The 21,886-nt window shown below is 31.3% G+C and overlaps 8 protein-coding genes across 15 annotated transcripts; 5 read left to right on the top strand and 3 right to left on the bottom strand.

Moving 5' to 3' along the window:
• Positions 1 to 213: 213 nt before the first annotated feature.
• On the bottom strand, positions 214 to 1,933 carry LOC105252070 (HSPB1-associated protein 1). Of its 3 annotated transcripts, XM_025413099.1 has the most exons (5): positions 1,845 to 1,933; positions 1,576 to 1,751; positions 1,157 to 1,476; positions 698 to 1,040; positions 214 to 576 (listed from the first exon to the last, which is right to left on the bottom strand). In XM_025413099.1, exons 2-5 carry the CDS (start codon positions 1,696 to 1,698, stop codon positions 214 to 216), a joined length of 1,149 nt encoding a protein of 382 aa, XP_025268884.1. In that variant the 5' UTR covers positions 1,699 to 1,751; positions 1,845 to 1,933. The 3 variants fall into 3 exon arrangements, with proteins under 3 accessions (XP_025268884.1, XP_025268883.1, XP_025268885.1); XM_025413098.1 differs by lacking the exon at positions 1,845 to 1,933 and having other exon boundaries at positions 1,576 to 1,818; XM_025413100.1 differs by lacking the exon at positions 1,845 to 1,933 and having other exon boundaries at positions 1,581 to 1,749.
• A 419-nt stretch (positions 1,934 to 2,352) lies between these two features.
• Positions 2,353 to 3,555, top strand: LOC105252069 (39S ribosomal protein L9, mitochondrial). Its single transcript, XM_011259279.2, has 2 exons — positions 2,353 to 2,640; positions 2,812 to 3,555. Exons 1-2 carry the CDS (start codon positions 2,545 to 2,547, stop codon positions 3,532 to 3,534), a joined length of 819 nt encoding a protein of 272 aa, XP_011257581.1. The 5' UTR covers positions 2,353 to 2,544; the 3' UTR covers positions 3,535 to 3,555.
• Positions 3,556 to 3,915: 360 nt separating this feature from the next.
• LOC105252068 lies at positions 3,916 to 6,261 on the top strand. The gene is made up of 6 exons (XM_020027758.2): positions 3,916 to 4,052; positions 4,455 to 4,584; positions 4,681 to 5,182; positions 5,296 to 5,502; positions 5,622 to 5,863; positions 5,949 to 6,261. Exons 1-6 carry the CDS (start codon positions 3,997 to 3,999, stop codon positions 6,147 to 6,149), a joined length of 1,338 nt encoding a protein of 445 aa, XP_019883317.2. The 5' UTR covers positions 3,916 to 3,996; the 3' UTR covers positions 6,150 to 6,261.
• Positions 6,262 to 8,491: 2,230 nt separating this feature from the next.
• On the bottom strand, positions 8,492 to 12,246 carry LOC105252067 (INO80 complex subunit D). 2 transcript variants are annotated; one of them, XM_011259276.3, is made up of 3 exons: positions 11,390 to 12,246; positions 9,334 to 10,748; positions 8,492 to 9,219 (listed from the first exon to the last, which is right to left on the bottom strand). In XM_011259276.3, the coding sequence occupies exons 2-3, from the start codon at positions 10,715 to 10,717 to the stop codon at positions 9,053 to 9,055; spliced, it is 1,551 nt and encodes a 516-aa protein (XP_011257578.1). In that variant the 5' UTR covers positions 10,718 to 10,748; positions 11,390 to 12,246; the 3' UTR covers positions 8,492 to 9,052. The 2 variants fall into 2 exon arrangements, with proteins under 2 accessions (XP_011257578.1, XP_019883337.1); XM_020027778.2 differs by lacking the exon at positions 11,390 to 12,246 and having other exon boundaries at positions 9,334 to 10,986.
• Positions 12,247 to 13,417: 1,171 nt separating this feature from the next.
• LOC105252063 (dolichyl-diphosphooligosaccharide--protein glycosyltransferase subunit STT3B) lies at positions 13,418 to 17,886 on the bottom strand. Of its 3 annotated transcripts, none has more exons than XM_011259268.3 (8): positions 17,681 to 17,886; positions 17,334 to 17,591; positions 16,303 to 17,001; positions 15,872 to 16,182; positions 15,260 to 15,794; positions 14,648 to 15,109; positions 14,448 to 14,538; positions 13,418 to 14,309 (listed from the first exon to the last, which is right to left on the bottom strand). In XM_011259268.3, exons 1-8 carry the CDS (start codon positions 17,695 to 17,697, stop codon positions 14,289 to 14,291), a joined length of 2,394 nt encoding a protein of 797 aa, XP_011257570.1. In that variant the 5' UTR covers positions 17,698 to 17,886; the 3' UTR covers positions 13,418 to 14,288. The 3 variants fall into 3 exon arrangements, with proteins under 3 accessions (XP_011257570.1, XP_011257568.1, XP_011257569.1); XM_011259266.3 differs by having other exon boundaries at positions 14,143 to 14,280; positions 17,681 to 17,885; XM_011259267.3 differs by having other exon boundaries at positions 14,143 to 14,280; positions 17,714 to 17,870.
• Positions 17,813 to 19,326, top strand: LOC105252064 (armadillo repeat-containing protein 7). 3 transcript variants are annotated; one of them, XM_011259270.3, is made up of 4 exons: positions 17,813 to 17,899; positions 18,413 to 18,634; positions 18,766 to 18,933; positions 19,030 to 19,326. In XM_011259270.3, exons 2-4 carry the CDS (start codon positions 18,526 to 18,528, stop codon positions 19,305 to 19,307), a joined length of 555 nt encoding a protein of 184 aa, XP_011257572.1. In that variant the 5' UTR covers positions 17,813 to 17,899; positions 18,413 to 18,525; the 3' UTR covers positions 19,308 to 19,326. The 3 variants fall into 3 exon arrangements, with proteins under 3 accessions (XP_011257572.1, XP_025268781.1, XP_011257571.1); XM_025412996.1 differs by lacking the exon at positions 17,813 to 17,899 and adding an exon at positions 18,080 to 18,160; XM_011259269.3 differs by lacking the exon at positions 17,813 to 17,899 and adding an exon at positions 18,167 to 18,319.
• Positions 19,327 to 19,407: 81 nt separating this feature from the next.
• LOC109610047 (hydroxyacyl-thioester dehydratase type 2, mitochondrial-like) lies at positions 19,408 to 19,982 on the top strand. Its single transcript, XM_020027761.2, has one exon. It carries the CDS (start codon positions 19,455 to 19,457, stop codon positions 19,911 to 19,913), a length of 459 nt encoding a protein of 152 aa, XP_019883320.1. The 5' UTR covers positions 19,408 to 19,454; the 3' UTR covers positions 19,914 to 19,982.
• On the top strand, positions 19,928 to 21,380 carry LOC105252066 (follicle cell protein 3C-1). The gene is made up of 5 exons (XM_011259275.3): positions 19,928 to 19,941; positions 20,372 to 20,414; positions 20,609 to 20,875; positions 21,005 to 21,076; positions 21,232 to 21,380. The coding sequence occupies exons 1-5, from the start codon at positions 19,928 to 19,930 to the stop codon at positions 21,334 to 21,336; spliced, it is 501 nt and encodes a 166-aa protein (XP_011257577.2). The 3' UTR covers positions 21,337 to 21,380.
• The last annotated feature ends 506 nt before the right edge of the window (positions 21,381 to 21,886 follow it).

The raw sequence follows: 21,886 nt of genomic DNA on the forward strand, positions 1-21,886 counted from the left end.
AAACTATAGAAAGAGATATGAAGCATGATTATGTGTTCAACTATTTGATTAACATAGATTAGAAAACTTTAAAATTTTTTATTACAGATAGGAATATTTTTAAGATTACCTGTTTCTACATATATACAAATTTATGTACATTTTTAAATTAAAATTTAAAGATGTATAGATATCAATAATGTTTTTAAATTAAAATTTAAAGATGTACAGATATCAATAATGTTTTTCTAATAATATTTGTGCTGCTTTACTGATAACATCTGGATGACATAAGGCATTAATGAGAGATTCTAAAAATGGATCATATTGAGGATTAGATACATGATCTTCAGATGCAGTTTCTTCATTTAACAGATATTGTTTATTTCTTTTCATTCTTTCTTCAATGAATTTTTTAAATTCATGTTCTTCTGCATCATGTAACACTTTAATATAATCAGGATATTGTTCAGCTAAATCTTCTGCAGTCCATATGGTAGGTTTAAATTTTTTTAGAGGTACTTCTAAAGATAATTCTGTCTTCTCATTTTTTTCTTGTTCCTCTTCTTTTATGCATTCATTGACAACATATTCAATCTATTAAGAGAAAAAGAGAGTATCATAAATTAGTTTAACAAACTCTGTATTTAACCAATGATTCTCTTAAAAGATGCAATTACTCTTTTCTTATTTAATATTACTTTATACTAATAATTACCTTATTTTTAAATTGCTTGTAATTTCTCATCTTAGTTACCATTAATTTAACAAGAGCTTCCTCGACTCGTGCTCTATTATCTGTTTTTAATTTTCCCCATAGGTTAACGCTCACATTAATATTATCTAAAGATTCCACATAATGCCACCAGCCATTTGGTACAAACAAAACATCTCCAGGTTCAAGGATTACCAATTTTGGTTTATCTGGGATTTTGAGTAAAAGATCTCTCTCTTTCATACTCATGCAATAAATATTAAATTTACTGTACACAGTTGATTCCTCATAAGGAATTCTAATTGGTATCAAAGAAGCACTTGGTGGATAAAGCAACCATAGTTTCCTAGAAATAGCTCAGTTAAAAAAAAAAGAAAATACTGAAATAAATAACTGAAAAGAACAGGATACATTTAGAAATAAATTATAAATTAATTTAACAAACTACATTTACAAACAAACCTGCCATGTATTTGTGCCACTAAATTGTAACCATAGGTGTCCCAATGACAATCAGTATGAGCACCTTTGCTTCCGATCCAAATAGTAGAGTGCAACCCATTTTTCCCAAATTCTTCATCTACTCCAAACTTGAGCCAATTGAGAGACTCGATAATTTCTGGCTTATCATTAAACTCCATCATATGCTTGTAATCACAGTAAAGCCATTTATCATATCTTTCTTTTGTCATATCACCTGTTGCTATAGAAAATTCTCGCAGTGTCAATTTACAAGATTTTGTAGGAGGGTTTATGCGTTGACAATGATGTTGAAGAGCACACTAATGGAAATAAATAGAATAAAGTCATTACTTAAATTTTCTATTAAATAATAATAATAAAATCATTAAAAGAATAAATATAAATACATTATAACTAACCGTACACTTATTATAGTCACCAACTCGGAACGATAATTGTTTGTCTCCGAATTTTTCAACGAGATCTGAAAAACTCCATTTGAGCAAATTCCACTCATATATACCATCGCAATTTCGCAGCATATTCCGAAACAATACAGGTTTTTGGAGTTTTGGTAAAGCACATTTCAAAATTTCTGCTGATGGTAGTGAATGACCATCCATATTTAATTAACAGATAATTATTAAATATTTGTAATGCAAATATTAGAATTAATCACTTTTCTTACGGTCTTGAATCTTTAAATCGCGTGATGCTTTTTGAACCTTGTGATTTTAACAAATCAAGTATTAAGATGCGGCCTCATTGACGCTAAAAAGTAGCGTCAACCATTGGTTGAACAATGAAGCAACTATACTTACCTCCTTGTTCAACCAATGGTTGACGCTACTTTTTAGCGTCAATGAGGCCGCACCTTTATATGAAGTATTCAATGTTTACATCTGGTTAGGGTACGTTCGGAAATCTTACTTATAGGAAAAGTAGCGTTCGATTGACCAATCATGAAAAAATTTTTACACCCTCCTGATTCGTCAATTTAATATTTAACTCTATGAATAGGATACTCTACGAACGCACTCTTAAAGATAACCTCAATTAAGTTACCGCAATGTTTGTTGCTTTGAAGATGTAATCATTGTAATAGATGATTATTGTAATAGATGACTGAGTGAACAATTATAAAATAAACTTTAATTTCAATATTCTTTAAAACATAAATATAAAATCTAAATTTATTAGACAATATAGTGTAATACTAATATGTAAAACAAGTGTAAAATAATTAGTATAACAAGTGTAAAATAATTAGTATATTTTTTTCTTGTCAAAGGAAATTATCTAATTAATCATTTCATCTATTGTTATACATTATTGAAAGAAATTTCTTATTATTCAGAGTATTCTGAACAGTGTAGAAGGCAATAAATATGCTGAAGTTTCCGAAATTATTCGTGAATCACGTAAAAGCGTTAGCAATGCCTACTTTGCCGAGCAAAGCAGATTATTTATTACAACAAACACGGGTAATTCGTTTTAATATTATAAATATATATAATACAATTTATTCATACTCTGTATATATATATTTTATAAACTTTGAGATAATAGATAATAGATTGATTTAATAGATTCATGTATGAACATAGTTTATATTAAATCTATGCTTTTATACTATTTATATGATATTCTTACAGAATACTTTTATTCTTAAAAGAAGATATCCAGCTCCTTTTCATAAAAAAAAAGGCAGACCAAATGCCTTGAAACCTAAACATTTTATTTATGATCTTGTAGAAGATACGAATGTAAGAAGGAAGGAGTTTCTTGATTTGATTCTCACGCAATATGTCGCAGGACTTGGTAATGCAGGCACTAGGATATCAATGCATCCTAATAAGGCATATCCAACACTTTTATTGCCAAAATTAGCAGATTACGCTACTCCTGAAAATATTGAAAAATATGCAAAATTAGCAATGGATCAACAGGACAAGACACCATTTAGTTCTGCTTCTGTGGAAAGAACAATGAAATATCTGTCAAACAAACAAATAACGATTACAATGTCAAAGGATATACCATGGACATTGGAAAAATGGCATATAAAAGCAAGTTTCCGCCAAGTCAATATTTATGTGCCTGAAGAAACTATAACAATGCCTGAAAGACCAATATCTGGACCAAATCTGGATATAGATAAAAAGCAATTTTATATAACTCTCACGATTAATAATCGCGAGCAAGTGAAGGTGAGATGTATTTTGTATCATTTATCAACTGATATAGCTGGACAAACATATGATGAAGATTTTTCGGAATTACCAGTCGAGCCAATATTTCCCGAAGACAAACCAATTTTAGATTCTCTTTGCCAGTTTAAAAAAACAGAAAATAAAACAGAAGACAAAACAAAGTAATATTTGTTGTATATTGTAATACAAATTATAATATAAATAAATAATACTGAATATGTATAAATATATTTTCCTAAAATCTTTATTTAGGTATATCTTGAATTTTGGATGAATCACACATGTGATATTATTTTGTGTGTTTATAATAATTATTTTTATATAATTTGATGAAAATTATTTAATTAAAATATATAAATATATATATATATATATATATATATATATATATATATAATGTGAAATTAAAAGAATTAAGCATTTTAATTTTCAAGTATTATAATGGTTTAAAGTAGGTTGTGTATGCATGTAGCTATGTATATCTTCCTAGAATCAATAATTCGACTTTGTTATATCTTCACTAGATTAGAAGGAGAACATGTCAGTGTCTAGAAATTGATAACCTGAAAATCTATGATAAAATTATAGAGAAAATTGCAAAATATTTTCATAATATGATATCTAAATATGGGTGAAAGATACTTTGCGTGGGATGAAATTTCGGAAGGATTAATTTTATTGGGGTAATGATACTCTTTTAAAACACTTTAAATGACAGAATTTATTTTAATATATTTAAGATATTATTTTTTCCGTTAGTCTATTAGGCTATCTTTTGCTTTAATTTTCAAGTTAAAATATTTATTTGTAAAATAATTTAATTTTATTATATTACACAATATTAAATTATAATACAAGAAACAAACCAACACAACTTGTAAATGTAGATGTGTTCTGTATGTGTATATAAGTGTCTAGTGCATATTCTTCAATTTTGCATTTTTTCATCTGCTGTGCTTATAATTGTTGATTTAATTAATTTCAAAGTATTATTATAGATCGATATTAATTATAAGATTATAAGATTTTCTTGTCCATGTCAATTCTAATTCTTTTTATATCATATTGATTGATTGATTGATTAGAGTGGCAAAAGCAGAAGATGAAACTAAGAGACGAAAGAAGCAAGTTACTGCCGATCATACGTCGGAGATTTATTGTCCACATGCGTATTTAATTCTGAGCTATAGAGAAATGTTAAATGATAGTGAAAAGGTGAAAATTACGCGATGCAGCACAGGCTAAGATGTGTGTTAAGTACTTTACTAAAATCGAAAGAATTTTTTACTCATTAATATCATACATTTACAGATTAAATTTCGAAAGCATTACCTGAGAAAAGTGGCGCCAAACGAACCGGATGTTATTATTTTGCAAGATATCAAAGATCTCGTACTCTTTTTGCTCATAACACCCGTCAGTCCTCAATTCATACACTTCTTCCACTTGCCGATCGTTGACCGATTTTTAAGGGCATTGATCATCTACTTCCAATATTATGTAGAGATATGGGAAGACTTGATGCAGGAGCGGGCTGCTACCATGAAAAAGGCGCCGAATCCTTTGGCACGTGGACACAGATTCCGATACGCCGAAGAGATGCGAGCTCTTCGCTGTGTCTTGGGTAGGGAATATGCCGATTTAATATTGGGTTGTCAGGATGGGCCGCGGTATCATCATATGATGGCTGGCAAGAAACGGACGATCACGCAATCGCAGGGCGAGAAAGATTTAAGGATCTTCGAATCTCTGATAAGCACGGCTCATCGGGTCGTTTGGATAGCGTTGCAACGCAAACATTACAATTTGATTGGTAGGATATTCGATGTGGATTATTTATCGTGTATATAATTTCTCAGATATCTTGCTTAAAGTATCTGTAATTATTTTGAAAAGTAATAGTGCAGCGATATCTATTTTTCGCAGAACTAGAATTGCATAGATTACTTCGAACGGAAGCGTACAATACTGCACAAAGACAAAGCGGTAGTCTGCTTATTCAGGATATGCTGGAAGATGATATTTGTATATTGCATGGTCCTGCAATGGCATTAAAAAGTCGGTTACTCCGAAACTCTCCTTTACCTCATGAATTGATATATACAGATTGCGATTTTCGTCTCCTATCCTTAGGTATTGCGCTCTATTGTATTTAGTCAATTGTTAGACTACGATGTATTTTTGACGTTATAAAAGATGGGTAGCTATATTTCGTAGCAAAAATAATTATATCGTTATATTTCTATTTAAAGGGATAGTTGACATCGATGTGCGCGATCCGAAAATTGCTTATCTAAAAAACGCTCTTCTTATCGAGGAGGAAATGCTATCTCGATTGGGCATTAAAATAGGTGTATTAGGTCACAATCGTTCAGATTACGATATAATGTTGATGCCGATCGAAGAGGAACCGACAATAGAATCGAAAGAAATTAATGAGCTTGATAAAAAAATATCGGAAACGCGGAAAAGTATCCCTATGGATAAGATTGCTGTAAGTGTCTTATCATTTTGGTATATATAGAAATCTGAAAATATTAACTAGATATATAGAAAAATTGTAAATTTTTCCTTCGAAGGAACAAATTCAAAAAATTGAAAGATTGTCTTTCCGCAAATCCGAATCAATCGAGGAATTTCCAATGAAACAACTCGAGATATCAACAAAGAGATGTGACGAAATTCGTCAAGTAGCTCGAAAAAAATGGATTCTTCGTGAAATAAAACGACGCGAACGTAAAAAATTTGATACTTTTTCTATAGCAACCACTATAGATTGAATATTAGAATAGAACAAAATAATATTATATAGAATGTGCTGAAAGTTTCGGAGAAAAACAATAAACGGTACTTAAACTGATATACATAAAATATAAACGTGAATATCGATTCTAAAATAAAAATAATTATACATTTAAATATAGTTGTTTGATACATTATCTCTTTCGATAAAAAGAAGGCTATGCTGAAAATAAAAATCTAGCTATTTCGAATAACGATAAATCGATATTCTATTGCTAGGATATAAACGATAAGGATGGATATAAACTGAGTACGGTAACACAATATAAAAAATATGCTTAATATAATTAGTGATACCTAATCAAGAGTAATGCTGCTATTTTACAAGAAGATACACATATACATCTTAAGTAATGCACTTATGTTATGATTAAATTCGGCATTGTCCTATTCATAAATAATTGTATCTCTACTTACTACCGTTATATATAATAACATTATATACGACATTAATTTAATCCCCCCAGATTGACCTGTAAATTATTTTGTTTCCATTTGCATTTACATGTGACAACTTATTTTTTTGCGCCTTTGTATAATCGTTCATATTTAACTAGTTATTTGATGTATGTAAGCTCTGTTCCTATACATCCCGTTTCTTTCATATAAATGACACATTAGCGTAACATAAAAAAAGAAAGATATTATATATCACTTTTTGGCACAGCGATTTTGATAATAAAAACTAGATTTCAAGAATTCAATCTGTTTGTTATTGCACACACATATTCGCGTATAACAAATGATGTTCAAAGTTCTTTATTTTAATAGTAGTTATGTAATACACGAAAGTCAGAGTATCTCGTCTTTTTTCACGCTTTACGATATGTATTAAAGTTATGATAATCCATATTATATGTATGCGCATTTTGTCCATTTTACATTATTACTATTATATAAGGAGTTATAACAATTTACTGCTATGCACGTACTTTAGAAGTCAAATGGCAGTAAGTGATTCAGCCATCCAACATAACATTTCACACCAATCTAGTTTTACTTTCAGAATCTGTGCCTCTATATCTCGTAAAAAATTCTCTCTTCAAATAATTATTTTGAAAAGTATTTTTTTGAAATATATGTGTGATCACAATATTTCCTTTGCTCAATTAGTACTTTACACAGCATATTATCTTTTCATTAAGGCTGCAAAGCACGTGTCGCATAATTAACAATGTTGAAAAATGAAATTTTTTCGGCACTTTTTGCTAGTTTGTATCTCACTTAAATAGTACAACTATTCATTCACTGAACATTTGTCTACATGAATATAAAGAATTTAGACAACAAGAGAGAGAAAGAGTGATCTGGATGACAATATTAATTATGCACATATCATTAAATATAGAACATGATTCAATAAACATATTTAATAAATGTGGTTATTTAGTTATATTACTGCAGTGATCAAATAATAAAAGAAAGAACATGTAATTATTTCTATGTATATACACATATATGTATGTAAGTGTATATTATATATATTTATGTAGACATATGTATGTTCCCATACAGGATAGAACATTGCAGCAATATTGCAGCAATGTTACTGCAATATTGCAACAATATTAATAATATCGTTGCAATATTCTGTGCTGTGTGGATTTTTTTATAAATTCAGTCGTATAATTTATATAAATATTCTATGCACAAAGTTTAATGAGAATTTTAAATTGTGAAAAGAAATGTATTTAAATATATTTTATTTGAATCAAATTTTTTTGAATAATATTTTCAATAGATGAGACTGCACAAGATATCTCAGATCGTCAGAGTACAGAGTACAGAGGATCATCCATTTTTCCATATCAGTTGCAAATCTCCACCATTAAGAAAATAATATAAATCCCAATTTTCTCATTGTATAATGCACAATTCTATCATGGGACTATTCACTATATAATGAAATGATACATATGTGTATATGCATGTACGTATGTATGTATACATATATATATATACTTACACACACATACACAATGTTATATATATATATTTTTTTATATGTATATATATAAACACCAATATTTCTTCTTCATTTATTACATTATTTGTGTCCAATTTTATTTAATTGATAGCTAAATTCTGTGGTAAACCACAGATATGTGATTTGTAAATCAAAATATTTTTTCACAATTAGCATAGTATAATCGATAACAGATAAAATCATTATAAATCAGTCATAAAAATACCTTTGTACCTATTATTTGAGTAATCAGTAATTAACTAGACATTACATGTAGTTCAATAAATATGGGAGCTATTAGTAAGATGATTTAGATAATTCTGGATCTTTGTTTTAGTAAAAATAAACCATATATAAAAATGAAAACTATGTATTTTTCTTGTTTAGCTCATATGTGTTGGAATCTAGTCTGAATTATTTATATGACATTTTCTTTTCTTCTTCTTCACTCTGTATTCTCAAAAATGTGATTGCATGTATTATAATTACAGCTATATATAACAATTTTTCTAAGCAAATTTTTAAAGTGCAAGTTAAAGTATTTGCAAATAAGCTACAAATATATTGCATGTATTACGACGATGACGCAAAGTGTCCGCGATTATTTGTCAAAAAGGATGGAATTCTTGGTTTTTACATTACTACTCGTTCGACACATATCTACCCGTGATATTGTACCCAATATGTATGATGTTGATACTAAATTCATAAGTTTGCTATTGTTTTTTTCTCCTTTTTTTGTTACTTTCTGTATGTCAATCCCTGCCATTATCTCGGACTTGCGTGGCTATGTAATAACAGTCTATAACGCAATCTTACATTTAGCAGCACAGACACAAACAGTACTTCTTTTCTACGTTACAAGGAACACACGTGAACTCATTTCCAAAAATTGTTACATTAGAATTAGTGGGGCTACGAGGCAATGTCCGACATAAGTTGAGCGAGCAAAGCTGGCTCTAAGAGTCCATGTGTTTGTCCCATTCTCTCCAAATTTCGTACATCTTTATCAACCTCTTCCAAAGCCCGTTGTAATTCCTCCTCTTCTTCTCTAGATGGTTCATAATCTCCATTCCTACCCTCTATAATTAAAATCATCTTACAATTATATCTGTTATTTTATAAAATAAATGTAGTAAATCTTCTAATCTCTCGAAATTTACCAATTATAGAGATACATATAATTACATAATTACCGATAAATAAGTCATTAAAAGCATCAGGGGGCAAGTTATTGAGCACAGTGCCAAAGTCATGCTCAGCAGAATCCAAAGAAGCAAATACTTCATTATCTCCAAGCTCGACTTTGAGGCCACTACTCAGTCCTCCAAGAGAGCCTAATCCCAATCCTAGATTTAAGTTAGAGGAATTTGAAGTTCCTTGCGGAACATTCAAGTTATTTAATGTCTTGGCATGATTTTCACTACAATTTATTTGGCTCATGTAATGACTCTCCTCGTGCATCAATGCGGTTCCCTTAGTCTCTAGTTTATTCGAGGGCGGCCGTTTGCGTTTCTTCGGTTTAGATTTAGGTTTAGGCCTTGCTGGGATAGTAGGAGAAGCTGGCTTTTTACGCGCTTTCTTTGGTTTGGATTCTTGAATTTTACGGTGATAATTGTCTCTCTTCCTTGCGTGTTCTGGGCAAAGAGGTAATTCGTGCGCGACATCAAACACAGGAACACAACACTGTGTGTTGTCACTAAACTTGGCAGTGCAATGCTCAAATAAAAGCTGATCTCCATTTAACATAATATGGCGAGAACAATGCCGGGTACAAGGTAAAGATGTCTGTTGGCATCCTTCCGCTCCACATGGTCCACCAACTAACAGTGGTCCATCGAGCACTTTGCTCTTATTTGGAGAATCGCTCAAACTTCTTGCAGTAGAAGCAGGATCTTTAGAAGCAGCCTCCAATAAACATCGAACCCTCTGCCGTAGCATATTTTCAGTGTCAGTTCCATTGATACGCAATTGAATTAATTGTCGTTGTAATTGCGAACGTAGTTGAGACAACCGGGCTGCACGATTTAGCGTTGTGACGGATTCGCCAAGAAACCAATGACGTTGATAGATTGTCATCTCATCTCCACTCGAATCGCTATCGAATATCTCATCTCCAGCTCTAGGATAATATAACAGAGTATGGTCCCGATTTTGCTTTCTAGATTTTAATCTTTGCAAATTTTCAATATGTCGCTGTTTATGTTGAACCAAATTAGAAAATTTCTGATCCAAATTCTCCCCAATGCCATCCTCAATATTTGTTTCCGTTGTAGCATTGACTCCAATGGTCTTATAGTCTATGTTTGACACAGGCGCTATCCTTAGTCTCTGCTTCATACATTTACCTTTCGATTTATTGTTTTTACAATTTTGCATTACTTCAGAATTTATAGACGGAACCATCGTGGCGATATTTCTTCCCGCGGTGGCATTTCTTCCCGCGGCAAATGGTTCTGGTTCACTGAAAATGTACGGATCAACATCTTGATGAGCCTCAGTTTTCAGCAAAGCCTTCAAGCGGTCCGAAAACTTCAATTTATTGTCCATGTTTGAGTTTTCGGAAATAGGGACCTTCATTGATTGCTGCTACTGTCCAGATCTGTTCCACCTGCATTCTCAAACTCTCCAAATCAACTTTCTTCCTATCTAGATAAAACTTAGTTCACGCTATATGCCAAGATCCAAGTATAATTCAAGTTATATTATTAATTAAAAATATAATACTGAATGTGTGTATGTGAGAAATAAAAAAATATGTTCTATTGTATCACAGATATCGTTATGTTCATCGAGTAAAAAATCAAAACTTATATCTTTGAATAGTAACTTGCAGCAAAATTACTGTATAAAATTGAATAAATTAAAAAATAAATTGCGTGATATCCCAGTAACGCTTGAGTATATCAATATATTATATATATCTAATTTATCCTTTCCTTTAATTATATGTATTTATACATATAATTAAATACGTCATGGAAACTTTGCAACAATTAAACTAAACAAAAGATTTGCAGAACGATCTGTCCAATTTATGACCGCTATAGTAACTTAACGTATGCTTACAAAGTATGAAATAATACTTCAATTGTATGTATACGCAACATTGCTTTAAAGCTATACGTTACTATAAACTCAGGTCTGCATCAATCTGTGCCACATATATGTTACTGCGAATGCGAGTTTCCTGGTTCGAGCAGTAAGCGTGAACTTAGTCCATTGCTAGATCAGGATAAAAACGATCCTTGCCTCGCATAGTAGTAGTGGTCTACATCCAACATGCCCTAAGCATGCTCGTGCAACCGCATCGCGCATCGGACAGACGTCGGGAGGGTGAAGACTGCCAAATCTCCGGCTCTCGACGATCTCAGACGCGTGACCAGAGCCATGTCATCGAGCGAGATCTCTCCACTGTTGACATAAGCACATACACGCGACGTCGCTTCGATGCGTTTTTTTTTGGTTAGGTTAGCTCGTTACATCGACAACAGAACACACTGTGCGCAGGCTGCGACTCGACGAAACGGGATCTTTTAGCGACGTGGACAGAGATATCCCTCGTACAAGCTGGCCAGCATACTCGCGCTCGGCGATGGATTAAATCGCTCGCGATCGCTATCGCGAGGCTGCACCTGTATCCGTTCCGTGTTTCTGCGGTTGGGCCGAGGTTGGGACGACAGTGGGAATCGTTTCCGACAGAGATGTCTCGCCGATCAGGCACCCGCGGCACGATTTTTTTCCTTTCTCGAGAGAAAAACTCGTTCTCCCCGGACAACAAAGCACGAGATACGTTTCACGGGCAAATTTCAACATTCATCGATAATAACATTAGAAAGACATATCAGACGTGCGGGGGAAGCAAAATGGCGGCCGCGGTGCACACGAGCAGTTCCCGGAAGCTGAAAAATCCCTGAATTCATGACCGTATCGTCGTGGATTCGGCGATTCTGCTGTTTCCCACGCCGTGGAAAGTCGATTAATTTTAGATGATGCTATGAGCGCGGAATGTTTGACGAACAAAGGCCTGCTCTCTATGCGAGACGGCAGCGATAAAAAGTTGTCTTCAGCACTTTACGGATTAACGTGACATAACCTATATATATGCACGACGAACATACACCGATTGACGTGCGCGATTTTTCTCAATTTCATATATCCACGCGTGCGATAAAATATGAGCGTGAAAAGGCTAGGAGAGCATACAATGAGATTGTTCGTATATCGAATTCATTATTATCCTACGACTACGTCCAACTCTCGAACTTTCCATTTGTTTCGACATAGTTTGCGTAAAATAGCGTAATAAATACATAACAATGAATTATGAAATTAAAATAAAATGAATAATGTAATCATAAAATGCGCGCGTTATCCAACTATGTTGATATTCTTTTATATTTCGCGAGGAGACATCGAAAGTTATACGTTATCGAACTATTAGAGGCTTTTTAAATATATGAAAAAAAAAAAAAATAAATAAATAAATAAATAAACTAGTTTATACCAAATAACTGAAGCTAACTTAAAGGTACTTATTTAAAAAAACAACTATCTTGATAATAATTTTGCAATCTCATAAATACAAATTTTATGTATAATATATAGATAATTAAATGTATATAAATATATACATATCACTAATTTGAATATTTAAAAATTGCTACATGTTTTATCACATATTCATTGAAAAATTTGAACATATATTGCGAAAACAATTAGACAACAATTGTATTTTCATGTTCATATGTATATAGTCATTTTTTGAGCACCTATTATTATAATTAAGAAATATATGATATAAAAAAGTATGAGTTGCTTTGAATTTTTATAGAGCTTCTAAAATTACAAATTATTATAAAATTAACATTTTCAAAAATACATTAAACTGATAAGATTAATAATTTAAAAAATAAATTTGACAAATAAAACTGAATATCTTGAAATACAATGTTATTTTGATTTTATATATCTCAATTTTAATTTTAATATTTTAAAAGTTTAATGTGTTTTCACTTATTAATATCAGAGATTTTGTATTGCCTATAATTTTTGGCTTTTACATATATACACGTTATTTATGACTTATTAAGATTTATAAGTTACATAAAGAAAAATTAAACATTAAGTTATAACGTATTTTGTAACATGTTTTGCATTTATGATAAAATTTATAAAATTATATAAATTATACGGAAAATATGTTACTTATTTTATTTTCAAATAAAACAAATTAAATAGGTTTTTGTTTTAAATGCATATTTGTAAATAACAACACTGTGTTATCACAAATGTTTATCTTTCAACAAGGTGCTATACAACAAACTGTGTACACACGACACATTCGGTCGTTCTGTTCTGGCTGAAAATTGGCAAGTCTGCTTATTCCACAAATTTTGCCTGATATAATACTATGTGCATAAACACACTATGTAACATAAATGTGTACACTAACTATAAGATGTCTTACAAGTCTCAATTTATATGAGATTTTGGTACAATTGTTTAATTTGATAACAAATGAACGAATTTGATGAAAGATTTTTGCGTTAATTATTAAATACAATTAATTTAGAAAAAAAAGTTAAACAAAAAAGTCAATTCATCTATACAATACAAAAAAATATTACTAAACATGATCTGCTCTAATGAACACATCCATACAAAAAAATATTGATTTAATCTTGGAAAATGTGGCCACACATGCTAATTTTAAAGATATTTATACACTTGCAAATAATTATGCAATAACAAATAATTAATGACTTATCTGTGTACAAAATGAATCGGATAACAATGCAACATAATGTGATATAAGCCAACAATGAGAAACAAGGCTTATAATAGTAATATTGGTAAAACTATAGATTTTTCAGATTATTTTGTGAATGTTAGAAATTATATTTTTGAAGTATTCTATTCTTCGCAAACCGATTGAATTCTCTTTTGATGATATTAAATTCTTAGTTCGAGGTATAGTTCGTGGTAGACCCAAGGGACGGTAATTCTTTTATTACAAAAGTTGTATTTGCAAATTGTTATGAAATAGTAGCGAATCTTCGTTACGTCGTTCGTCGTTGAGGTTTCTGTCCTTTAATAACAACTGGCCGGCCTTTTATGAAACCTCGCCTACGCCGTGCAGTCTGAAACATCAATGCCCGACCCCCCATAACTTCAACTACGTTTCCAAATCAACTGATATATGATGATAAAAATGGCAAAACGATACGAAAAATCACACACAAGATGAGATGTATAAAAAAAAATATTTTTCTTCTTATTCTAAAATATATGAGAAGAAAATACCAACCTTTTTACTAATATACGAATTTGCACGACGCGTAATAACCCGTTTAGAGATCGGAATTCTTGGTCTATTAAACTCTGCTGGTTTTTTCACCCTACAAATATATTTTGCAATTGATATTAATATAGAAATTTAAGATATATAAAGATGACAAAACATTTTTTAAGATAAATCAAAGTGATTGTATAAATGTCATTATTTACCTGTAAACCCTGACAAGCCAATGTTCAGTAGTGTAAGCTTCTTCCAGATATGTTAACTGAAAATTTTTATTGCCTATTTCGGCGTTACGAGTGCGATCGAAACCGTGAGGCGTTCGATAATCCATTTTAACTTCTCCGAACCGATAGTAACTCAGTTTGTACATTAGCGAGTTCAATAGAGTAGGAGAACCTTCTTTGTCCACGCGGAATTCTCCTCTCTCAGTGAAATAATCACTCTCGCGGATATCCTGAGGATGTTCGCCTTCGGCGATTCGGACCATCCATAAGAATTTATTAATATCATCACCAGAGTATCCAATCATACCGCCAAAAATGATCAATACATAATCTACATCTAGAGATGTCATAATATCATAAGCGGCACTTTCGTTCGAGCTCATTGCTTTACCAACCAGAGCTATGTGCGAATTATTCCACGTATTATTGTCCACGAGTGTAGTTCTACAAAAAAATTATTCATGACAATGTTATTAATGATTTAATGGTAATTATTCATGACAATGTTGTTAATGATTTAATGATAATGTCTTATTAGTGATTAACTTTGCACATTAATTTAAATACATAGGATTTTATAAATGTATTGTATACCTGTTTGCCATACCAGCAATTTGGTATCCATAATCCCACCAACTCATAACTCTCGCATCATTGGGCGTATTTTGAGCTAACCAGTAGTAAGCCTCTCGAAAATCGTCGAGTATGGCTCTGCCGCCATCGTTACTATAAGAAGCCAAAACGATAGATGGACTAGAATATGCATTGCTGGTCACCCATGTGCAATGCACAGTAAACATCATCAATAACATTAACATGCCGATAATAACGCCATTACGTAGATTGGCGCCTAATCCATCACCGCTACCTTTCGGCCTCTCATGTTTCATTCTACGTAATTTACCGGCTTTGTCATACAATGCTCTACCGGGACTTCTCTCTCTTTCCTCTTCACTCTCTTCATTGCTTTCAGTACCGTTACGATCGTCCCTGTCTTCTTCCTTGAGATATAGCTCTACAAGTTTGCTGATAGCAACACCAGCCAGCATACACACTACTGGAGTTAAAGTCAACATAAGTCTCACCATCACTCCAGCGAAATAAACGGCACTTATGGCATATAGTATGACTGTGAAAAAAATTAAATAATATTATTTATCTTTAATTAATTTTCTAAAATATAATATTCTCATCATAATCTCTTACCAAAAACACGTTCATCATTTATGTGTTTAATACAGTACCACAGACCAACTGGGAATGTCGTGACAAGAATGTGCAAGTCAAAGAAAAAGCTGAACCAAGTTGTTGGTTGATGTTCGGATACAGATGCTATTATAGGGATATGTATCTTGGCATAACCGGTATCCCAAAGAGAATAAAATCTACCACTCCAAGGAGCGACAACACCAGCGTACGTTAATGCAATCAGAATTAATAGGAGTATAGTTGCTGTCACAGCTACTACACCACCGAAATATTTCATCTCGGACTTGGTAAGTACAGTTCTTAAGTATCTGAAATGAAAGAAAACAATATTAGTATATTACAATGTATATTAAAGAGAATGTTTTCTCAAATAGTCAAATAATATAACAAATAATTAACAAATGTCAATAAATTAAAATAATACATACCTAAGAGCTGCTACAAAGATTAGAAGACCAAATACACCACCTGCTGCCATATGTTCGGAAGTTCTAATCGGCTGAAAACCGACGAATGGTACTTGCATACTCAATAAAAGTCCAAGAACATAAAATGTTGTATAACTGGTAAATAACCGATTGCTAAAACGATTCATGACCAGCAAAGCAAATACATGAAGTGGAATGAGATTAATAATGAACACATAGCCTCCCCATGCTGATACCATGTAGAAATAAGACAGAGCAGTTATGCTCGCCCAAAAAATTGAACCAGTTTTGACCGATTTAACCCAGAGGTAGTAGGTGATTTGCAATGCAAAGATTGCAATTCCCTCATTGTCATAACTGCCAGCTACGGACCTCGAGATGTAGCCAGGTACAATAGCGATGAAGCAAGCAGCGAATAAGCCAGCTCCAGCGCTCCATATTTCTTTTGTTAATAAATATGTAGATATGGCAGTAAGGCCACTAAAAATTGGAGCTAAGAATACACATATGTCTCTTATATGCACTGGTATGTTTAAAGAGTGCAAAATGTAGTGTATCGATCCAGATGTTATCATGAGTCCAGGATAGACGGTTCCACCAACAATCCGTCCCAGTGGATACCACGCTCGTTCATCAAACCAATTTAAAAAATTGTAGAATCCATGTTGCACCATGTATGCTGTCGCTCTGTAGTTAAACCTAAATTTCAGATATTTAAATTAGTTATACTTTTTGATAACAATTTTTATTTTTTGCTTATTAAAATAAATAGAAATTTTATTCTAGCTATATAAAATAATTGTTCAATTTATTCAATCATCGATCATTAAAAAATATTCATATATGTATGATTTTAAATGAAAATACAAATTCTCTTATGTGTTTTCTAGATAAAAATAAAATATTAAAGTCAATTTATTTCATAATTTCGTTATAATAACAAAACAAAAGTTAATCATTTCTTTACACTATGACATAATAGTGGAGTTGCTAATCACGGGGACGAGAAGAAACTGGCGCAGAGTACGTACCACGGATCGAACTCGTGTATGATACTCTCGAAACGTATGACGGCGAAGAGCCGCGAGGCAAAACCCGAGATCCAAGCGAGCAAGAGAACGGTGAAGGTGATGAGAGAACTGAGGCCGGCGGCGTTCGTCAGGGTGGACGATTTCATTTGCTTGGTCGTTGGTCTCTTATCGGGAAACATGACCTTCGCGTTAGCTGTGCTGGACGACGAGGACGACGATGAAGACGGCGATGACTTGTTGGGCAGCATGTTTTGTCGCCTTTGCATTTTGTTTCCACGGGTGTTAATGAGAGGGAGATATATACGCGTGTGAGTATATATATTCGCGTTATATTAAAATATACTCACAACGTGGCATTCGCCATATGTGCATATAAATACCCGTGATCCTGTGCACGTTGCGAGACTCAAGCGGCGCGCAAACAAATTATCAAATCGCTACCAAATGCCTAAGCTAGGAGGCTAGGACACGTCAAACACCGGCTACGTGTAAACCATAACTTCCATCAACTTCCACCACGGCAGCCACCTACGGCACTTGGATAAGAACACGACGAGGAAAGACGGGTATGTTCCACGTGTATACGTTCCGATGCCATACCACTCGATTCATTCACCAATCATATTTCATAAACTCTTAATTGCAAGAAGTATGCATTAAACTTTATTGTCCATTTGACATTACGAAAGGGTCAAAGCGCTCGATTAACCAATCAGAGCAAAAAAATCTTTATTTCTTTTATTTGATTGGCCAATCGAACGACTCGAAATTTTCGTAGCATCAAAAGGAACACATCCTCAATATTTGCAGAATATATTTGACACGTGGTATATCTATACGAAATCCAAATTCTAAAAAAGCGACTATATTCAATTACTATTAAAAAAAAATGAAATGCATAAATAAAGTCTGATCCCCAATTATAAGTTTATAATAAAATTTTTGTCACATAAAGTTATATTGCAGGTTATTAACTGTTTAGCAATGTGTGTATCGAATATATTCTTTTTTATATTTGACCGTATTATTTTTTCATATATATATAACTTTATATAAAATTTTTGACAATATATTCTTAGATGCATATGTTTATATCATGATAAAACCTAACCATACAGTATAATATTCGACAAGTGCATACTATTGACTGTAAGAAAAAATAGAGAAATAAGTTTTATATATTGCGACTTCAATGTTCTCAACTAAGGCACGATTAATACAACGCACAGGCAAGAATGGTGTCGGACGTTATGATTTCTTAAAACTTTTAGCCACAGAGTACAAAACAACTAAATCTAAAGGTAAGAAAAAAATAGGTGATAAAATTATATATATGTAAAATACAAATATATTATATAATACGAATGTATATAGACTTTTTGATCAATATAGTAACATTAAATATCATTTTACCTTGTTTTTAAATTATTAGACGCAAAGGAGCAAGTATTGTCAAATTTGGCGAATTTTGCTTATGATCCTATAAATTATGGATATATGAGACAATTACAAATAATTGATATATTTCTTGATAGTTTGTCTGAAAACAATCCAAAATTGGTACAGTTTGCTATTGGTGGTATATGCAATTTGTGCTTAGGTAAGAGTATATCTTTAACATATGGAACAGAATATTTACACATGATGTTTAACATTATTATTATATTATATTATTCATGTAATATTCTTTTTTCAGATGCTATAAATAAGATTTATATCTTACGCAATCGAGGTGTTGAATTAATATCATCGTTACTTTCTTCTAGAGATGAAGATATCGTGCTTTCGGCCATTTCTACCTTGATGTTTTTGATCACTTCTGAATCAAGGAATGAAATAACATCAGCCGAAATAATTAAATGCATGTTAGAATTTTCATATGATACTAATATCCGTATTAAAAATTTAGCAATCATATTTCTAAGTGATTATTGCGAAGCAAGTGAAGTGGAAAAGATAAAAGCTGAAGGATAATAATTAATTTCCAATAAGGAATAATTAAATAATTTATAAGAAATGATGAGATTTCTGATGATAAATTTAATTTTATATATTTAACTAAGAATAATTAATAATAATAATTATATATTTTTGACTGTAAAGAGGTAATAAGATAACATCATGAAACTAATTCAATTCTTTACTGGATTTCTCAAAAATTATTCTATGAACAGCTCATTTAAAACAAGATTATTTGCTAATACAGCAATGAACAATCTGAGAGAAGGAGATCAAGTGTCAGTTTTTAAAGTGATAACAAATGATGACATACTCAAATTTGCTGAATTAACAGGTGATTATAATCCAATACATACTGAATCAGCGAGAAATATTGCACACGGTGCTTTGCTTAATGGTCTTGTATCAGGATTAATTGGTACAAAGTTACCAGGTGCAGGCACTATAGTTATTGAACAAAATCTTACATTTCCTAAACCATGTTATGCTGGTGATTCTGTAGAAGTAATAGTAAAAATTGTATCAGTAAGAAAAATTATTAAATGTGTATATATGTGTATCGCTAATGGAGATAAAATTGTATTACAAGGAGAAGCAAAAGTTATGAGAAAAATACTGTAAATATTGTCATCATTATGACAAAAAAACTGTAAAAATATTATAAATAAAGCTTTGCATTTTGTAATGTCATATTTCAATATCTTTTGCTTGGATGTCTTATATTTAAATTTTAATAATTGAGGGACACATATTTATATAATTTATTGATTATATTATTAATTCACTATCAATAAATTACATTTTAAATTCTTTTTTATTCTTTTCTAAATTCTCATTATGAACAATTTTGTTGCTCGACTATCCTTGAAATCTTCATTAAACAAATTTGCTTGTTATTCAATTGTGTACATTCCAATTATAATCATAATACGATTAAAATGAAATTCTTACTATGTTTGAAATCTGAAATTTTGCTTAATAAGCATTCTGTGACCAATGTGACCCCATATTTATAATATTGCAACATAATGTGACATTAATAAGATTTAAGACTTCAGTCTTATTGCATTTGAATAAAGTTTTTTGAAGTGTGACACAGTGAAATTCTCTCTGAGTGAACAAGTTAAATCATTGATACTTAATTATCTTGATATTTTAGAGAAGCAAGAACTTAGAAGTATTCTTTCTTTTTATTTTATCCTTTGAAATAATATGTCAAAATTATAATATCTCAAAATTATAATAAATTGGAGCATGGTTAACATATGGACTTATAAAATTAAAAAGCATTGTTGTAACTGCAATTTATATTTCAGGCCAAAATGTATTTAGCATTGGTGATGATGGCTCTTTGCATGTCATATTCTTATGCGGAAAAGAACAGTACTGATATAAATATTAAATCATCATATGCAAGTGAAGAGTCAATTGGCTGTGTCTGTGCTGTATTTTTAAGTGGACAATTTACAAAAGGAAGTAAACAGCAACCTAAAGGATATCCTGCATTCCTTCATGAACATCCTGATCCACTACCATGTAATTCTTTTGGAAACAGACTTTGTACCAGCAAATGCCTTGAAGCTGTGAGTTTTTAAATTACAATATTGTCTTTAACATTTTCACATTACATAAGTTCTATAAGTTCAAATACTTAATTTAATACTTAATTTTTTTTATTATTTATAATAATGATTAAAACTGTATTTTTACAGATAGTAAAATATTTACCAAACAGTCCAACAATTCTTTGTGCTTCTTTAGATCGTGATTGTTACAAAGAAAGAGTAAGTATTATATTCAAATTAATTTTATTATAATACCATTATAAAATTCTTGATCTTTTATAAAAATATAATTAAAAATATAATATAATTACATACATAGCTTTTACGCACAAATTATATAATTTTAATGCATTATGCATATTTTTATTTTACAGGCTTATCTTTTCATTAAGAATTGCAAAGATGAATGGATAAATACAAATCTGTCTGCGGGTAGAGAATATTGTTGTAAAGATGGCTCACCATATAAATGTAATTAAACTGAAGATAACATTTTTTTGTATGAAATAACTAATATTTATTAATTTGTAAATTTGACAAGTTATACAAGTGATATTTAATACATATATTGGCAACACTCTGATATTTTGAATATCCCACCAGTTTTCTAAATATAACTTCTGATCATCAGACATACTCCACAGAGACACACAGGAATTCAGCACAGATATCCTAAACTATCTTTCTATATTTAGATGAGGTGTGAGAATTTTATGTATACAGTGTCAGTGTTCAGAATTTAGTATAATATTTCGTAATATTTTATTAAAGTATCTCAGATGAGAGATTATATACCACTGAATTCTATTTTGTAAATTATTAGATCAAGTTCAAGTATAACATCAATAATTTTAATAAGTCTGCACAATGTCAACTTTCAATTACACAACGTATTATTTGTGTATTATTTATCATCAGAATTTTACAATCATGATGGTTAACTGTCCTATAAAAGTTGGAACATATTCAAACTAAATGGTATTCTACATAATTACGAATGCAAAGATGTGCATATATCATTTTATAGAG

Source organism: Camponotus floridanus, unplaced genomic scaffold (genome assembly GCF_003227725.1).
Source record: "Camponotus floridanus strain SB8 unplaced genomic scaffold, Cflo_v7.5 scaffold6, whole genome shotgun sequence".
In the NCBI taxonomy this organism is placed as follows: Eukaryota; Metazoa; Arthropoda; class Insecta; order Hymenoptera; family Formicidae; genus Camponotus; species Camponotus floridanus.

Bases quoted from the DNA above. Each gene is read 5' to 3' on its own strand.
- LOC105252070 (XM_025413098.1), bottom strand. From the start codon at position 1,779: ATGGATGGTCATTCACTACCATCAGCAGAAATTTTGAAATGTGCTTTA. The intron at 1,041-1,156 runs GTTTGTTTGTAA...AGCTATTTCTAG, and splicing joins GTGGCACAAATACATGGCAG to GAAACTATGGTTGCTTTATC. The intron at 577-697 runs GTAATTATTAGT...TTCTCTTAATAG, and splicing joins ACAAGCAATTTAAAAATAAG to ATTGAATATGTTGTCAATGA.
- LOC105252069 (XM_011259279.2), top strand. From the start codon at position 2,545: ATGCTGAAGTTTCCGAAATTATTCGTGAATCACGTAAAAGCGTTAGCA. The intron at 2,641-2,811 runs GTAATTCGTTTT...ATATTCTTACAG, and splicing joins ATTTATTACAACAAACACGG to AATACTTTTATTCTTAAAAG.
- LOC105252068 (XM_020027758.2), top strand. From the start codon at position 3,997: ATGGGTGAAAGATACTTTGCGTGGGATGAAATTTCGGAAGGATTAATT. The intron at 4,053-4,454 runs GTAATGATACTC...TTGATTGATTAG, and splicing joins GAAGGATTAATTTTATTGGG to AGTGGCAAAAGCAGAAGATG. The intron at 5,183-5,295 runs GTAGGATATTCG...TATTTTTCGCAG, and splicing joins CAAACATTACAATTTGATTG to AACTAGAATTGCATAGATTA.
- LOC105252067 (XM_011259276.3), bottom strand. From the start codon at position 10,717: ATGAAGGTCCCTATTTCCGAAAACTCAAACATGGACAATAAATTGAAG. The intron at 9,220-9,333 runs GTAATTATGTAA...TTTTAATTATAG, and splicing joins TTTTAATGACTTATTTATCG to AGGGTAGGAATGGAGATTAT.
- LOC105252063 (XM_011259266.3), bottom strand. The intron at 17,002-17,333 runs GTACGTACTCTG...TCTGAAATTTAG, and splicing joins ATACACGAGTTCGATCCGTG to GTTTAACTACAGAGCGACAG. The intron at 14,281-14,447 runs GTTGGTATTTTC...TTGATGTTTCAG, and splicing joins ATTCGTATATTAGTAAAAAG to ACTGCACGGCGTAGGCGAGG.
- LOC105252064 (XM_011259270.3), top strand. From the start codon at position 18,526: ATGTTCTCAACTAAGGCACGATTAATACAACGCACAGGCAAGAATGGT. The intron at 18,635-18,765 runs GTAAGAAAAAAA...TTAAATTATTAG, and splicing joins CAAAACAACTAAATCTAAAG to ACGCAAAGGAGCAAGTATTG. The intron at 18,934-19,029 runs GTAAGAGTATAT...TTCTTTTTTCAG, and splicing joins TATATGCAATTTGTGCTTAG to ATGCTATAAATAAGATTTAT.
- LOC109610047 (XM_020027761.2), top strand. From the start codon at position 19,455: ATGAAACTAATTCAATTCTTTACTGGATTTCTCAAAAATTATTCTATG.
- LOC105252066 (XM_011259275.3), top strand. The intron at 20,415-20,608 runs GTTAAATCATTG...TTTATATTTCAG, and splicing joins AATTCTCTCTGAGTGAACAA to GCCAAAATGTATTTAGCATT. The intron at 21,077-21,231 runs GTAAGTATTATA...TTTATTTTACAG, and splicing joins GTGATTGTTACAAAGAAAGA to GCTTATCTTTTCATTAAGAA.